We start from the raw sequence: 18,514 nt of genomic DNA, 5'->3' as shown, positions 1-18,514 counted from the left end.
TTTTTTATTTTTATTTTTTTTAATTTTTTTTTTTATTTATGATAGTCACAGAGAGAGAGAGAGAGAGAGAGAGAGGCAGAGACATAGGCAGAGGGAGAAGCAGGCTCCATGCACCAGGAGCCCGACGTGGGATTCGATCCCGGGTGTCCAGGATCGCGCCCTGGGCCAAAGGCAGGTGCCAAAGCGCTGCGCCACCCAGGGATCCCTAGACTCTCTCTATACACATATAGAACAGAGTTCGTACATCCCCAGGCTGCACAAACAGTATGGATTTCATACACAGACTCGTACACACACGGATGTATACTGAGGCCATTTTCTGATTTGCTTTTATTTTAGGAACCGAAATATTCTTGGTTTGCTGTAGAAAGGAAGTCGGTTTTCTGTCTCCCTTTCGTAGTGGAGCTACTTTCGATGTCCGTGCTCTACAAGTCAGGTCCTCAAAGCAAATACGCATGCGCTCATTAACGTGACATAATCAATGCAGGGTTTCAGATGTTCTCAAGGCCCCACTGCAATTTCCACAGCACTTGAATCCCCCCCTCCCCCGCAAGCACCTTCACATGCTGCCCCTTGGTTAGGAGGCCCCGTAGCCTGAGCCACCATGCGCCCTCAGTCCGCCTTAGAAGACACCTGTCACCAAGGGAACCCGAGTCCAGCCAAGGATGCCTGCACAGAGCTCCCCGTGCGTGCCCGCCCTCGGGGTGCAGCCCCCTGAGCCATCGGGGACACAGTACCTGCCAGCCCCCGCCCCGTTTGGGGAGTTGGTAGGGTAGCCTGAGCCCCATAAGGTTGGCTTCCCAGGTACATCCTTTTGACAGAAGAATTTATGGTGGATCAATTGGCTCCTTTCTTATGCTAATTTAATTTTAATTAGTTCATTTCCATGACGATACCCTAAATGACAATCCGATTTTAATTACATTTTCAGAAGGTTCCTTACAAAAAGAACAAATGATTCATCTTAAGGAAAATTATATCCATTCATCTTAAAGTAATTTTAAATGGATTATTGAAATAACTTAAAATCGATACATTTAATTGCTCTGGTAATGGAGATTTATCACAGATATTTTCAGTCAAGTTCAAAGAATTTTTTGGAATTCCGACGACTTAAATTTCGTAGTTTTTGAATGCTGGCTTTTACTGTTCCTGTCTGATTTTCTTTAATTAATTCCCATGGGTTGGTGTCTGGGGGCGGGGAGGGGGTTAGTGGCAAGGGTGTCACTATGTCTTAATTGCTCTGCCATTACTTACTTGTAATTTCCAGGAATTCTAGAACTTGCTGTACAAATCCACCTTTATGCTATTGCACCCTGTTTTCTTTTAGAATCTCCAAGATTCAAAAAAAAAAAAAAAAAAAGAGTCTCCAAGATTCATTGCTTTCTCTTAGGCCATTCATTTCCTCTTCTGCAAACACCCTTTGTCAGGACACCTGCGTGCTCCAGACCCTTAGGGACCTCACACCTTGGCCCAGTGAAGCCCCCACCTTCCCCACCTTTGGCCAAGTCTGTTCGCAGCCAGATTCCCCGCAGTGCTCTCCGCTGAGCCCCGTAACAGCCTGTGGGTCCCACACCCAGAGTGTCCGCATGTCCTAGCGCTGCGTCCCCTAACTGTGTCTCTCACCAGACCTTGCTGTTGCCAACGCAGCTACGGCACGGAGCCTAGTGACGGACCCAGGCTCTCCAGATAGAGCGGCACATCACGTCCCACCTTCCTGATGTCATATTTTCGTATTGGTCTTGACACAAAGTCAGAAAACAACAGCAAGAACGACACGTGTTCACTGCAGTAGGGTCAGCCCAAACATACAGGACCCTTTAAACTTGAGGAAAGATGTGAAAGTCATGATTTGAAGAGGAAAGAAAATAATTTTGTGATAATCAGCTTCAAAGTCTTTGAAGACTATAAAGTAACACAAATCCATAGAAAATAGTGCATAGTATGCAAATACATAAGGTAAAACATTGTATTGAAGTAGATTTTTTAAAAATATTGATACCAATTTTGTGTACTTTACTGGCAATTCCATACTTTTGGAGAAAACTTCATATTCAAGGCCATCTTTAAGTGCTACACCAAACTACTCCGGAAAAACGAAAGCCTGTCCTTGCACATGTGATGAGTCGGCCACGTTTCTTTAGACTGAGTGCTAGAGATCTATTAAATAAATGAATTTTTGTTGAATATTTAGTTAGGTGTTTTACTTGTGTCTCAGGATGGGAAGCAGTTGTTCTGACACGAGTGCAATTTTATTTGGAAGGGGTGTGGATGAAGTGAAATGCAGGAGTGAGGTGGTCGGCCGCGTCCGTGTCATCTTGCTGGAAGCTGAAGCAATGAACTTGCTTGTCTACAAAGCGTTACCGGTTACAAAAGGCCAAGCAATTGCTCGCATTTATTATTTCTAAACAGTGCACTTCATGAGCACCACTTACATATCTGCCTTAAAGCAAAATCCCAAGATCCAAATCCTAATAAAAAGATATGTAACAGGGCACCTGGGTGGCTCAGTTGGTTGAGTGTCTGACTCTTGATCTCAGGGTCCTGAGTTTGAGCCCCACCCTGGGCTCCATGCTGGGCATGGAGCTTCCTTAAAGATAGGTAAAATTGCATCTTTAGGTTTAAGAGTATTTTTTTTTTCCTTCTCGTGTATCCAAACATCCAAATCTTCATTCTAGTCCTCCCTTTTTGTTCCATTATGAGAAATAAGAATATGGTTATGTCTTACATGCTAAGATGAAAACAAATATCTCCATGTAATTGATGACCCCATTCCAAGTAAAAGTCCTTTAAAGTATTTTTCCATCTATAATAGCAAACCCATACTATCTTAGGTTCATCATTGTTCATAATTAATAATCCTACGGATTATTAACCACGATATGTTTTCATCGGTAGTGAGGATGAGCAAAGGGCACAGGTCCACTCCTGAGTATGGAGGGCTCAGATCAGATCAGTAATTGATCTGTACTAGCTGCGTGACCGTGGCAAAAGCACTTGGTTTCCAGACTATTCTGTTTCAGTTTCCTCGCCTGTAAAACGTGGCCGATGAACCTATTAGACAAGGTTACCGTGAGGATTGCATGAGTCCCCGTGTGTGAAGAGCTCACCACAGTGTATGGGACACGATACGATGGTCACAGTTTATGCATCAGCCTTGTCAGGATAGATTGTCACCTTCGAGCGATGATACCTGTAACCGAGTCTGGATGATTCTGTGTGTGGCAAATCGTGGAGGGGAAGAAAAGAGTAGAAACGTAGTGACGTGAAGACCAAAGAGAGGAATTCCAACCTCCGTGAGAACAAGAGGAGATGAGCCGCTCCCCACAGGTGCAGAGCCCCAGACACAGAGGGTGCCCGGGGATGCCTGAGCATCCCTGCCCTTGGGAAGGGGGAGGTGAAACCCAGCGGAGCTCATCCTCGTGGCCTGGCTCTCCTCGTGGAGCCCCCGGACTCACCCTGCAGCTTCTCCGGCGTCTCTCCATAGATTCCTGACAATGGCAAAGCTTTTACTACACGCGTTGGGTTCAAGACTCACCACTGTGTTCAATTAATTGCCCTTATGCCTCCCAACCCTCCCTCCATCCTCCTGACCTCATTCAGTCAGGAAGGAAGACCACGGCCTCTCCTGATGACCAGATGGTGACCAGACGGGGGCCGGGACCCTCATTAACCCCTTCACCTCCAGCCCACCTCTCGGGAGGTTTGACTCAGGACCGCCTGCATTTATGGTGGACGTGCAAGGCACATAGTCAGCTAACGGACGTGATATATTCGAATGTAGGATAAACCCAAATACACACAACCACTCATCATAGCCATATAAATAATTTCTCAAATGTTTTCTTAGACTAAACATAATCTATTTGCCACTATCTCAGTATTTTTTACATCTTCTAGTGCAAGGCTTTTTTTTTTTTCAAACTTAAAAGGTAATGGATAAAAGGACTTAAATTTGATTTTTGCATGGTTCATTTTATTGATCACTGTCAAATTCAATCCTAAGTTAAAATTCCTGATATTTGTGACTAGGTTTTATATTCCAATTATTATCATAATTCACTTGAGTTTCTTTTTTAAGTTGGTTTTCAGTCTGAAATCTTTAACCAGTTTGAACTCCACCCCCCCATCCCATCCACACAATAACCAAGGTGGGGGGGTCCTCTACTTTGCTGTTTTGATGTTCCTTCCACTTATTTTGTTTTTTCTATTAGAGAAAAAATCCTATTCCTTTAAGAAAGAAATAAAAAAGGCAAAAAATATACAACAACAACCATGGATTATTACCATTTCCCAAGGGGATCACTTACCTAAAACGCTTGTTGAGTTTAGCAAGTAAAGTCATGTGTCCTCAGGGCGCCTGGGTGGCTCAGTAGGTGAAGCGTTTCACTCTTGATCTTGGCTCTGGTCTTGAGCTCACGGTTGTGAGCTCAAGCCCCGTATTGCTCTCCACACCGGGCATGGAGCCTGCTTACAGAACATGAAACACAAAAAAACAAGACTGTCCGCTGTTCAAAGACCACCCAGACATCCAGCATGGGAGATCATTCCCTTGCCTTTCTCCCCATATTTTTTTCTTCTCTTAAAAAATAGTTTAAAAGACTATGGTAATCAAACATGTATATCATCACATATATAAATATAAATAATATAAATATGTCTATAGTTTAAAAAAATATGAAAGCCCATTGGCATTTTGTCGGGTCACCCGCTCGCAGCGCTTGTTTCTCTGCACTTCCTCCCCACTGCCCAGCAAGCCTGCCTTCCCGTCTTCACCTGTGGAGAGACAAGGGGTAGGTGAGCCCAGATCCTCCCGTGTCTTCCTCCCTGATTTCCTCCCAGCTCTTCTACGTGGGGACCATCGTGACATCCAAGTGCACAAACCAGCAGGAGCTGATCTTAAAACTCTCTAGCACTTTCCTTCCGGCAAGTAGGCAAGGGAATCACGGCTGGAGGTGGAGCTGATTTTATTCATTGTCGGAGGAGAATGGACACGTAAGAGAAAATCAGTCATAAAAATGCACGTGTGCAGATGCCTGCCACGGTACAGAACACCCACAAAATTAACGTGAGCCCCTCTCGCTCCCCTCCTCACCCCCCTACGTATGTGCACCTCACGGACTCCACTTCCCGGCGTGCCCATACTCATACTCATTTTGTTGAATTTCTACAAATCACGCACTTGGCACATAATGTGGCCAATAAATTATTTGGTGCAGAGTCCCATGGAGTTCTTCTGCCTCACGCACGCACATGCACACGCACGCGCACGGTGTGTCTAGCCTTTGATGACCACTTGGGACTGATTGGATTTCAAGGCTGGGGTCTTTCAGCTGAAGCGTTCACCTTGCAGGTGAGCTAGGAGGTTGAGTGACTTGCTCTGAGTTGACAATGTAGACAGCAGTATTTTTATTTTTTACCATGATTAAGGGTGTTTTCATGCAAATTCGGATCCAGCCATGAATGACCGGCTGCTTTCCTGGGGGAAGGTGGGAAGGAGCCGACACTCCCCTCCACCGAGTGCTCCTTGGCCCTGAGACCTAATGCAGACAGGCCCAGGGCCCTGAGGCAGGAGGACTGCAGAGGGCAGTTCCCTTTAGGTCCCCTTTCCACGCGTCGGGTTGATGCCACAAAGTACGAGTTGAAGGAAATTCCTTCATCACCCTGGAGTTGGTGGGGATGTTTCACAAGGTAGAAATGAGTCATGGGGAGGGAAGCGCGTAACTGCCAAGGAGCTCAGGGCACAGCAGTTTTATTCAAGATCTCTGTGGGACAGCACGCTGCTTCCATGGAGTAAGAGGTATTCTATGAAAGTAAACAAGAAATCTTGAAAATGGATGAGTGGAGGATATGTCCCGATCAGTTGGTAAACAGTAAAAAAGTAAAAAAAAAAAAAAAAAAAAAAAGAATCACGAATCTATAAAAGCGATATATTAATTACAAACATACATTGAGGGAGGAAAGGAGTGTCACGATTATAGGGGTTTTATGTATTAAGATCAGTAATTCCATTTTTGAATTCTCTCTTTTTTAATGTCCTATTTATTTTAGCTGAATGTGGAGCAAGTGTCAAAGGAAATGAAGGAACGTTGCTGTCTCCAAATTTCCCATCAAATTATGACAATAACCATGAGTGTATCTATAAAATAGAAACGGAAGCTGGCAAGGGGATCCATCTCAGGGCGCGAAGCTTCCAGCTGTTTGAAGGAGACGTCCTAAAGGTAAAAAATATTCTTGAATGTGACGCCATCTCTTCTTTTCCAGGAACACCTGCCCAGCTATACACACAGAGACGTGTACGCATGTTCATGCACCTTTGGACAGAGTTTTTCCAGTCTGTCCAGTTGGTTTGTGAAATGCTGAGTGTCACCGGTGTGGTCTTGATCTGTCCGAGTCTGCAATCCCGGGTCTAATGTTTGCTTGTTGTGTATCTTCGACACATCATTTAATATTTGGGCTTTCTCTTCCTTATTTGTAAAAACATGTGATGATGCCTATCTTTGGAGGATGTTCTGAGGTTTAGATTATGCACCTTCTGTTGATAGACGTGTCTAGGGTCGTGCCTAGCACAGAGTCATAATTACGAGCACTGGTGGGGCCCCCGAATCAACACTTTCTATAGTCAGCTCCCTTTAGGTCCCCTTTCCACGTGTCGGGTTGAAAATGGATGAGTGGAGGGTATGTCACAATATCCTCATGTGGTCACAATATCTAAGGCTACAAGGATTTTGATGTGACAGTGGAAGGGAGCTCAGCCACTATCCCCAGACCACAAGGCAGGGTTCATATGGAGAAGTCACACCAGGATGACAGATTTTTAGTGGACGAGTCTACACAGTGTTCACAGGACTCAGGGATGTGCTTGGAATGGGACCAGAAGCAAGAGCTCTGTGCATTATATGGTACAAGTTACCAGAGCCTCAGGGAAGTGCTCTGCGGAGGAGGACCCGGCAAGCCCCCCACATTATAGATGGACCCCAGGAAAAAGGGCAGGAGGACTGGATGCAGGGACATTGAGGTCTTGATCTATAAATTCCAGCTTTACCTGGAAATGCCCCCATAGCTCCTAAAGCTTCTGGTATAGTTCCCACCTCTCCGATAACTCTTTGAGAAAACCAGAGCCCTTGTAGGGTCAGGGGGCAGCGAGGGTGCATTTGTAGAGCGAGGGCATGCACGGAGGGCACCGGACTAACGCCGCCCTGCTCGGCCCAGTGAGGAGGGAGCTCCTGGTCCAGGTCACACAGCCAGTTTGTGGCAGGAGAGAGGCACGTCTCTCTTCTCACTCCTTTGTGAAGGTCTAGGGTTTCCCAGTCATGTTCACCCCTACATGGGCCCACTTGCCGACACATATCAGATTTGGTTGAGTCCACCCACGGTAAGCGGCGAGCATAGGAAAGATGCAAAGAACCAGCCAAAAGGGAAACACCAGTACCCTCCGTTTGTCACCCATTTGCACAGTGGTTAAAGAGGGGTCCCTCCAGGACCCCACCTGCCCTCGTTAGCTGCACGGGTACGCTCAAGAGGTGCTGGAAACCTAGAGGGCCTTACTCCCTCCTGCGTCCCGGCTCGGCTATGTCAATGTCATTGTTGAGAAGAGTAGCTTTATTCTAGTCATTCTTTTATCATAATTGTCTTTCCAAAGCTCATGCTGACATCACGAGGCTCTGTAATTAAGAAGTGATTTTCAGGCAGGAAACTAGTACATTCTCACTTGTCAAAAAATAAAAAATAAAAAAAAATAAACTCGCCTTGTAAGTAAGCATTTTCCAAGCTCTTTGATAACCTCAAATTTAGAAGTCAGTAAGCCTTTGGAGAAAACTTTTAGGTAACAATTAGGTCTCCTTGGTGCAGGTGAGCGATTAGAGACACCGCAGCAACGTATGCTGGTAAATATCATCGCCGTGGAAGGAAGCGAATGACGTTCATCCGTGATTACTGCAGTTTAAAGATGTTGATTATAACAAAAAGCAGAAACAAAAAACCTTGCTTACTCCATTTAATTGCAGGGAAACTGCCAATCATCTGAAATGCCTACGTGTTTTGCAAGGATACGTTTTATTGAATATACTAATAAATATCTCATCTCAGTGTTCAAAACATTTCAGGGGGGGGTACCTTATATTTTAGCTCTACATGCTATTCCCATTGCTCCTTTGCACGTAGTATGGTCCAGTAAGAAAGACCAAAGTTTTATAGACATATTTTCATGCACAAAAACACGATGTCTTCTTCATATGGGAAAAAAAAATCACGTAAGAGAAAGATAGCTTGAATGAAAATGTCATGAAAGGAATATGTAATGGAAAGAGCAGTTGATTTTGAATATCTGGGGTGTAGATTCTTTCAAACGGTGAAGAACTCCTCCAGGACCTGCAGCCGCGTCGCCCCAGGACTCCGCGTGAGGTCCCCTGATGTGTGATCATCTGCTAAGGAGGCTCTTCCAGCCTGAGCCTGTAGCACTGATTAAATGCCAAACCCTAAGCGTTTGTGATGTAAATACTTAGAGCGTCCTATTAACCTCGACTCAAGGAGCATTTTTCTCCCACCTAAATGGAACACTGATTCCAGCAGCACCTAGATGCAGGCACCTAGGTGCCAGGGGGTGTGCTGAGCTAGCGTGGCTTGTTCCTGATGTAACTGCAATTAAAAATCAAGTCTTCTTGACGTGCAGTACCATTGGGTTGTCACTGGTAATCCCTGCAAAACTGGAAGCCACATTTTCAATTTGAGGGAGCTGACAAAAGGATGCTCCATGTGGTGGGTGACTTCTCCATCGCCGTGCTCATTGCTGGTGATGCAGACGGACACGGCTGAGTTACTGGCTGGGAGAAGCCCCGAATGCAGTAGAGCAAGGACGCATTTTCAGCGGTTGTGGCCTGGAGGGTACTGGGAGCTGGATGCTGTCCCGGTGATCCTTCTAATCTGTGGGAATCTCCCAGTCCAGGCCCGCGGAGGTGAGGACGGACACTTCTGCAGAACTCCAAGGACTGAGCTCACATGAGTGCTTACTTGCTTGCATGCTCCTCCAGTCCTTGGGTTTCCGTGACTTACTGAGAATCGCGTGGTATAACGGAGTGAAACAAGACCTTTCTGGGAGGGCCTGGAGATTTCCCTTTTTGAGCCAGATTCCTCTGGGTTTACAATTCATCACAGTCTGGGTGTCACGGACCTCACCACGTCTGACGAATCCACGTATTAAGCCAAGTGATGATTTTTTCCAGCAGTCCCCAGTTGCTGGAGGAATTGCAGATCATTTGATTCCACTCTACCAGCATAGGTTCTGATTGGAAGTAAATAAAATAATGATCTGTGAAATTGATTTTTCTAAATATGTTTTCATCTTTTAGGATTGTGTGTGTGTGTGTGTGTGTGTGTGCAAGTCTGTTGAAGCAGGTATATGGTCTATACATTTATTAGAAGAGAGGCGAGAGAAGAAAAGTAAGAATCAATCCACATGAGAAGGAAAATAGTGGGGAAATAAGCAGACATTGGAGGAGACTACTGAGGACTTAGGTGCCCTTTATTTAGTTAAGATTTTTTTTTTTAATCAAGAACATCTGGATGTTTTCCAAAATAACGCATGTTCACCCTGCCCTGTCGTCCACGAATCTCTTACAGACCCATGTGGTCCCTCCATGAGCCATTGCAGTAGTTCAAAGAGGCAAATGGATTAGCCATCCCCCCTGCGCATCCTGTCCTTGATGAGTGTCCAGCAGCCCCGGCACTGAATCCTCCCTGAAGGCAAACACAGTCTCTCCGGGCGGAAACAGGAAAGCATCCCGTATGCCATCCCACACGCCCATGCGCTGACCTGGGCCACAGTCCCCACTGAGGAAGTGGGATTGGCACTCACCCAGGCCGGGGTGGTCTGCCTCGGTGAAACCCGGGGACACAGCCCCGAACGCCCCCCCTTACCCCTTGTGCCTGCACAAAAGCAGCCTGCCTGCCTGCCTGCCTGCCTTCCAAATATTTGTTATAGACCCCCGTGCTCTACAGCCACCTAGGCAGGTAAAGTCAAGTACAGCGTGTTTAGAGCAAGACAATGCCTGCCTCCGACATTCTTACATGATGGGACTCTCTTATTACGACCAACTCAAGACTAAAGTCACCTCAGGCGCAAAGAGCTGCAAAATGCGACAAGATATTTCCACATCCTGTCTTGTCTTGTGATATAGTCAGAGAGGAGGGAGCGGGGGAGGGATGAGATGTCCGCTTACTTGCACGATAGTTCCAGACGACGTCACGGCCAAGACAGGACACGTCCCTTCAACTCCAGCAAGTGAATTCTGAGCGAGGGAGACAAAGGTGAATACTGAAACTCAGAAATGCAAATACATATTTGTTTAAGTCTAAGTGACCACGGGAAGAACGCTCAACGCGCTGAGCGTAGGGCGACCCGACCGCAGAGGAGATCTTTAGTCTTGAACCTGGACGGTGGAGGGAACACCTGCTCAGCCACGCCGTGCATTCAGCCCTCACGGGGCGGCACATGCTTTCCAAGTAGGCCACACGGTCACATCTTTGAGGATTTGAATTCCTTGTGAAAATTGCTCACAGAATACAAACGGAATTAAGTAGCAGGGAGACTGACGCTGTGACTTGTCCTCAGGTGTACGATGGAAGGGACAGCTCTTCGCGTCCGTTGGGGGCCTTCACCAAGAATGAGCTGATGGGTCTGGTCCTAAACAGCACCTCCAATCACCTGTGGCTCGAGTTCAACACCAACGGGTCTGACACCGACCAGGGCTTCCAGCTCACCTATACTAGTAAGTAGCATACGCCGTGGCGTTTCATTTTTAAAATTTTCTCGGGATGCGTCTGTTAGTTCTTTTCTTCTTCTTCTTCTTCTTCTTCTTCTTCTTCTTCTTCTTCTTCTCCTTCTCCTTCTCCTTCTCCTTCTCCTTCTCCTTCTCCTTCTCCTTCTCCTTCTCCTTCTCCTTCTCCTTCTCCTTCTCCTTCTCCTTCTTCTTCTTCTTCTTCTTCTTCTTCTTCTTCTTCTTCTTCTTTCTTCTTCTTCTTTTTTCCACGTAGCTGATGAATTTTAAATATTGATTTTTTTCCCCTTTCTGGTCTCTCTACTGTGTTTTGGATTGCTGTTACATTCTTAATTTAGTCGTGTTGCCAGAAGTGATAGCTTGAAATTTATTTTCCTGGAGGAAGTATTAATATTTTCATAAGATAATGGCTGTACCTGAAAAGAAAATATCATGGCATTTAAGGGCTTCTGGGCGTAAAAAATACCGATGATGATTTGGTGCACGTTGACAGAGACTCGGATATGTGTATATGAAAGACTTAAAATGAATGTGATGTAATAAGAGGAATAGTCTTTGAATGCCTACCCTGCATCGATACCTTACTATTATATCTATAGATACAGATATTTTAGAATCTGTATATCATAGAACATAAGTTGCATGTGTAGAATAGTCACATATACCTATTATGTCATAATATCAAACACCCCGTGTACTAGGCTCCTTCTTAGCACCAGGAATGTCCTAAACACAAATAATTCCGTACCTGCCAAAGGTAGCAGGTGTGTGAGCTGCTGGAGCCAGGCTGTGATCACAGACCCACAGTTTTTTGTTTTGTTTTGTTTTGTTTTTACAGACCCACAGTTATAAGCAGGGTCCTGTAGCCCCCCCCCGCCCCTTAGTAATATAAATCAATGTAGAAAAAATATTTTTTTAGAGATGAATGTGAAGAAGACAAAGAAAGATACAAAACGAGGGGAGAAAGAGACTGTGCTTTGAAAAAGAGAAACGTGGGATATGATCAGTGCCATTTCCAACATTTTTTTAGTTCCAAACAGGTAAAGAAAAGCTACCTGGCACAGTAACTAATTAAAATGAAGAAATCAATGAACTAAAATGCATAAACTTGTACAAGACTGTCCAATCCTGTACTATCTAATGTTTAAAAATATGTATAACACCAGATACCATGACAAAACACATAAAATTCTGGATTTTTTTTTCTAACATGAAAGCATATTAGTGATCCTCAAGATTGATTTCTTTGAGAGATAAGCAAATGAAAGCCTGGAAATGATCATAATTATCCCAGACACTGAGTGAATCCAGGTGCATCAAAGGAAGATTAATTGCCTCAAATCCCCCTTGGTGGGCCAAATTACAGGTGAAAGGCTCTAAGACCTTGGGCAAAAATAGAAGTACAGTAGCTGACATCATGCAAAAACCTATTTTGGGGACACCTGGGGGGGGTCTGTGGTTGAGCATTTGCTTTCGGCCCAGGGTGTGACCCCGGGGTCCTGGGATTGAGTCCTGCATCGGGCTCCCCACATGCGCCTGCTTCTCCCTCTGCCTGGGTCTCTCTCTGGGTTTCTCATAAATAAATAAGTAAAAAAAAAAAAAAAAAAGGAAACCTATTTTTCATTTTCATGAAAATAATTTACAAGATTCAGTATGCAGCAAATGTATTAGTTCTGTTATAACTAATTGTAACTAATGCAAAACACATTAGTAGCAGTGGCATCGTAAAATCAATTAGTAAATTATAATTTTTCATTGCTAGAATTCCAGTTTTCAGTATTTCACTCTGAAAAGAGCCTCAAAGAATTCTTAGGTTCTCTCCGCTTTCAGATAAGATGTACACTGTCACGCCCTCCTTTCTTCTAGGTGACTTCTCCCTCCGTGTGTCCTAGTTTGCTTTTATCCCTTGGATGCTTTCATCCCTGCTTCCTACCTACACTACTCACCTTAGAGCTGAGGACCATGAACACCTGAGAAAACTCTTTACAATAAACTCTCTTAAGTTTATTATAACTAAGGGGACGTTCCAGGCCCGCCTGGCGTGTCCCTCTGATCCTGCTGTTCCTGTGGCGTCTCTGACAAACTGTGCTGCTTATTAGGGTTTGGGGCCAAGAGAAGAAATCATTGAGTTGTGTGTTTCCCCATCCCTCTGGGTGTGTGTCCACACCCCAGTCCCAGCCCCATCCCTCCGTGTGTCTGTCCACACCCCAGCCCCATCCCTCTGTGTGTCTATCCACACCCCAGTCCCAGCCCCATCCCTCCCTGTGTCTGTCCACACCCAGGCCCAGCCCCACCCCCATCTCTCCATGTGTCTGTCCACACCCAGCCTCATCCCAGCCCATCCCTCTGTGTACCTGTCTACACCCCAGCCCCGACACCACCCAAAGCCTGGAGGTAATTAAGCTCGACGTGACCCTTCCACGGCTGCTTCATAGAAAACATGCCAGGCTGAGCTTCCACTTTCCATCCCATGTCACCCTCGTCTCCACTTCCTGTTTGCACACGGACTATTTCCAACTGGAGTAATTCCTGACCGATGAGCTCTTATTCCTCTACCCCTGGTTGTGCCAGAGTTGGCCAGGAGCACGTGCTTGCCTTCTGGAACGTCAGGTGGCCGGATTCCTCGTCAAGAGGGGCGTTCCTCTACTGTTTCCGGAACTCTCACTTCCCCTGTATTGTCCCAAGGGGCAGTTGAGAGAGTCCAGTGTCCTACTGACACGTTGGGGGCCCCTCTGTGTATGCCGTGCCCCCTCCCCACCCCCTCACCTGCTCCCCGGGGCTCCCCACGGCCGTCATCCTGAGTGCGTCCATGGTGCCCGGTGTGGCTCAAGGCCTCTGGCTCCCTCTGTTTCTGCGGAAATGTGAGAAACCCTCAGTCTGTGGTCTGGAGATCCATTATTGGGACTTTCTCATTATAGGGACTTTTTGATTATTTTTATAAATTGTTTTATTTTATATATATATATATATATATATTTTTTTTTTACATAGCAGCACAAACTTTCTGAGTCTCTGAGAAGACGAAACACTGGCAGTGACTGACACTTAGCTCGGGGTATAACCGATTGGACAGGCGTGCTTCTCTTTTCTGCCCATTTTCCCTCTTTGCCTCCCCTGACGACACAGATGCTCCCGTGTGCAGTTTGTGCTGCGAGGCTGTCCTGGAGCTGAGCACCTTGCCCCATGGAGAATACTCTGGAATATAGGACTGACGGTGCTGACGGCTCTGAAACCAGGACAGTGTTAACTTCACGTTAAATTCTTGGTTCTAAAAGACTAAGTAATTAAGTTTAAAAGATCCCAAGCTCCTACAATGTGATCGAATACCTGAATCAAGCATCCTTCCCTAAAAGATAGCTCGGAGATAATAAACGGTCATGCGGTGTTTCGAGCAAATTAGTAAAGCCTCAGACGACGGTCGGGAAGACCGTTTCCGCTAACTTCCAAGGACTTTCGTAATCGGCCATTACTGAAGGAAACGTTCAAATTTAAATGTTTCGGTCCGTGACTCATGTACACACAGGAGTGGACCAGAAAATGTCAACAGGAAGCAAATGCATGGCTCAGGGAGCGTCCTGTGTGTCTGAAGTGGGTGCGCGTGGGCTCGTGCTCCTCTAGTGCCCCAGCCTCCCTGCACGCGTCCCTACCGTCCGGGTAGCTCGGGGCCCTGGGAAGAGCCTCCTCTTACTTTTGTGCGCCTCTTAGAAATGGATCCTCCAAGGCCTCGGTCTGCTGGACGCCCACATCTGCCAGAGGTACGGGCAGGCCCCGAACCCAGGTCCTCGGACCGGAGCCCGGGGCCGTTGCTGAGCCGGGTTTCCCGTATGTCAGCGACCGACCCCTCCCTGCAGAGTAACACGGCCGGCATGACCGGGGGTGGGGTGGGGGGTGGCGCTGGCCGGGAAGAGGGTGCGGGCGCTGCGGGTGCACCGGGCTGACAGCTCCTCTGAGGCTGCCGCTGGGTTCTGCGCAGGCGCTTAAGGCGACGTGCACCTGACACGATGCACCTGCGGCCCCAAGCACTCCCTTTTATTACAGATTTATTTTCATAACAGACCATAGTGTCCTGGTGCAATGATCGTGTCGCCGGGAACGTGACCCATGAGCTCTTCGCGATCCGAGCCCCCGGGCGCCCCCATTTCATCATCGCCTCCACCTTGCATAGATGCTTGATCTGAAACACAAAAGCGGCCACTGTGTCGCTGTGACAAAAGCCGGGTGGCGCAGAGGCACCGAGCGTCCTCGGGGCTGTGGCGGGGCAGTGAGCATCTCGCTTCCCGGGTGCTTCCCCCGGAGATGGCACGGCTCTTCAGATATCAGGAGGAAGCCTCGTGACGGTGGATTACTGTGCTTTCTAAATATTTCAGCAACTGTTTTTACAGGAAAAATAGTCGTGGACATTTTTAAAAAATGTTTAAATATTTTTTTCATTAAAAAAAATCCTGTATTTGAATTCAGAATTCTTTAAAAGGAAATACGTCTAACGATTTTGAGGGTTCCCCAAGAATGTTCCCAGAAGAGTCCCCTCTCCAGGACCCCTTTACCGCAGGGCGTGTGGGAGGATTTGAAACTGAAACAGGCCGCCTGGCTGTGTGCTCTCAGTTGGTTAGGTGGGGAGGACCGGATAAACCCCTCGTGGCCGCGCGGCCGCTGTGCTCTGCCAGGGCCGGGGCCATGCGAACGTCCCTGGGCTGCCCGGGAGGTCCACTCCCCACTTAGCCCGAGGAGGCCCGTCGGCCTCCGAACTGGCCGCTTCGTGCTTCCCGGAGGCCCAGCAGGTGCACGCAGGCCCCGGCCGCCAGTGGGGCCTCGGAGGCTCCCAGGTAGGACTTAGGGGCCCCGCTCACTGGGAAGGGCACTGACTGGCCCGAGGCTCGGCTCTGCAGCGCACGTGTCGGCGTCGGTGCAGGACTCCGTCCGCGGCCCTGCTCCCACCGACCGGCCGGCACGCTGGATCCTCGCTGGGATGTCATATCTGCTCCTGAATACGGTTCGCCTTCATATTAACTTGCTCTTTTCCCCCAAATAAACTATGGAAATTTGTTTATAGTCATGACATGTGATTTTTTATATTTTAAGACACACAGAATTTTCCAGAAAAATTAAAGATCTTTCAAAGCCGGGATAACAGAAGCCTCCAGAATTTTCTTCCCTGACGTGAAGGCCAGATGCCCTTTCTTCTTTCTTGAAGATGTAGTATAAATGCTGCTTCCTGCCATCCAGCTTCCCAAAGCAAAACCGCTTGGTCTTTCTTTCACGTCCACAAAGCCTCTTACACTTTGTACATCTTTTGCTTTCACACCAGTCAAATGTGAGGACCCTGAGCTCCACTGACCCCACATCACCTCCACAGCCGCTTAGGAAGTGGTGACCCCTGGGCTGACCCGGGTTGGTGAAGGACAGGGTGACGTCAGCAGGTGGACATGACCTTGGTGCCCATGAGACAGTGAACATGAGAGTCTGAACAGCCGGGAGGACACGTGACGCGGAGCCCAGTAGGAGCACGGTTGGCTGCAGGAATCTCCTTATGGAAGGTCTTAAAAACCAGGCAGAAAAAAAAAATAAAATAAAAAAAATGAAAAACTAGGCAGAGGTATCAGGCACCATCAAGGCAGAGCCATTAATAGTATTTGAGGGATGGGAGTGTGCGTGGGGCTCGGGTGGAAGAGCGGAGCCTGAGCGAGGCCTGGAGGCCAGGGGGCGGAGGGGCACAGGGCTCCACAGGGTGTGTGGGTGCGGTGGTCGTCACTTCGGCCGTCACCCGAAGCGCTGAGTGACCAGGGTGCGCGTGGCCAAGGAGCCTGGGCAGGTGCTGTGGTCCCTCCCACGAGGAGGTGACACTGTCCCAGCAGCTCCAGGGCCGGTCCCTGCTTGCAGGCAGCATTCCTGTGGCCACTGGGAGTCCGTGTGGCTCCCGGAGACAGGGCGTCCTCGGCTCGTGTCAACACCGGGATTCAGGGCGTGGGCTTAGTGCACTCGTTATTTGAAAGTAGGGTGTCCGCACCCGGCCTTGCAGCGACATCCGGTGTCCTTGCAACGGGATGAACATGTTTGGGGGTCTCTAACGGAAGCAGCATCTGGTGCTGGACTTCTCCCTCTGAGAGGCAGCGGCCCGTGGTCCTGGGCTGCCCACCTGCAAGCCACACCCCAGATGAGCCCGGTAGAGGCCAGAGTGGGGACCCCACATTCAAAGACCTAAACTGCTGATGAGAAGGTAGCGTGCAGGCAAGGGTCGGTGTCGTGTCAGGGAGGACAGGTGGTGCAAGAGCCACTCCAGACGGAAGGTGACACAGCAAAATGCAGCGCGAGGCCCCCGGCATGGAGCACGAGTCCACGTGATCCTGTTGGGCTATTAAAAAGGAAAAAAATACCCAATGTCCTTCCTGGAAGGTCAGTGTCCTCAGAGCCCGTGTCCCACCTGCCAGGCAGCCTGAGAGCCGCAGACCCCATGGCCCAGACCCTAGGGACAGGCTCGGCCCCCGCGTCCCCATAGCTAGTGGCTGACCTGGTGCCCCTGGGAGGCAGGTGTGGGAGCATTTGGACCCACGACCTAACCTGGACCAGCTGATCCCCATCTATCCCTCTCCTGCTATCACTCCCCGCCCTGACCCCGAATCACGTGAAGACACGGGGACAGCGGCCTCAAAGTCCGTGCACACGTGTCACATGAGGCACAGGATGGGCCCAAAGCCGGCTGTCGTGTCTAAGGACGGGGACCCTCAGGCAGGATGCTGGGCCCCACCGTGTGCCCCGTGGATGAGAACATCAGGGCCGGGGACTGACGCCGCTGTCACCTGGGACGGGCATGCAGATACACGCAAAGTGACACGACATCACACATGCGGCCACCAGCGGGAGCGCGGCTCGGGGTGCGCATGGATAGTCCGGGTCAGCAAGGAGCCTCGTCCCCTCCGAGCCCCAGGACGAGTCACAGATCCCGTGAGCGTGAAGCACACGTGGACCCCGGGAGCAACCGGTCGGTGAAGCGGCTTCACCAGGAGGGACGGTGTGGGTCATTAACCCCGCCTTGGCCTCGGGCCCCAGCGGGCACGACCGCCCGTACTGCCCAGCCCCAGGTCGCCTGCACCTGCAGAGGAGACGGCCTTTGGGCATCATCTTCCCCCCGCGTCCACCCCGCTATCCCAGGGCCCCCCCAGCTTTACTGGGATATGATGGGCAGCGTTCTGGAAGCGGAGGGTGATGGTGCCCCATGACGGTGCCACGCGCACAGTGTCCTGACGTGTCAGCACCAGAGGAACACGACCTGCACTGGATGGGATTCTTTGCGTGTCTGCTGAGATTGGCCTCTTCCTTCTTTCCGCCTCATTTCTAATAGAGGTTCTTCGGGTCCCTTTCCCTCAACGACTGGATGAGACTCGCGTGCACAGTGCTCTGTTCGCGTCACAACCGGGCCCTTTCCTTACGACTGGATTTTGGAAGCTCGGTATACGCTGCCTGGCAGTTCTCAGGTGCCACGTCTTGCATCTGATTTTATGAGTAATAAAGACATTGACGGATTCCCCAAACATCGCGGGCTGCCGTGTGGGAGTGTCGCCGTGTTGAAGCACAGTCAGCCGTATGACTTGAAGGGTAGTATTTATCACGTCCTTGGTTTTCATGCCACGGTCTGGAGAATCACGCCCAAACGAGGTTTCGTTCGAGAAGTTGGTAAAAGTGTCCGTAATCGTGCCGCAAACAAGGGCGAGCGTGGGAGGGGCCAAGAAAAGCTCGTGCACCGA

General features: G+C 48.7%; 1 protein-coding gene across 1 annotated transcript in view; it reads left to right on the top strand.

The window, feature by feature from the left end:
• Positions 1-18,514, top strand: part of CSMD1 (CUB and Sushi multiple domains 1) — a 1,869,885-nt gene that overhangs the window by 1,542,017 nt on the left and 309,354 nt on the right. The window contains 2 exon segments of the mRNA XM_055335505.1: positions 6,052-6,221; positions 10,610-10,766. Of these exon segments, the coding sequence (XP_055191480.1) occupies positions 6,052-6,221; positions 10,610-10,766 (327 nt within the window).

The sequence above is a fragment of the Nyctereutes procyonoides genome, unplaced genomic scaffold (genome assembly GCF_905146905.1).
Source record: "Nyctereutes procyonoides isolate TBG_1078 unplaced genomic scaffold, NYPRO_anot_genome, whole genome shotgun sequence".
Lineage (NCBI taxonomy): Eukaryota > Metazoa > Chordata > Mammalia > Carnivora > Canidae > Nyctereutes > Nyctereutes procyonoides.
This window is presented reverse-complemented; position numbering and strand designations above follow the sequence as displayed.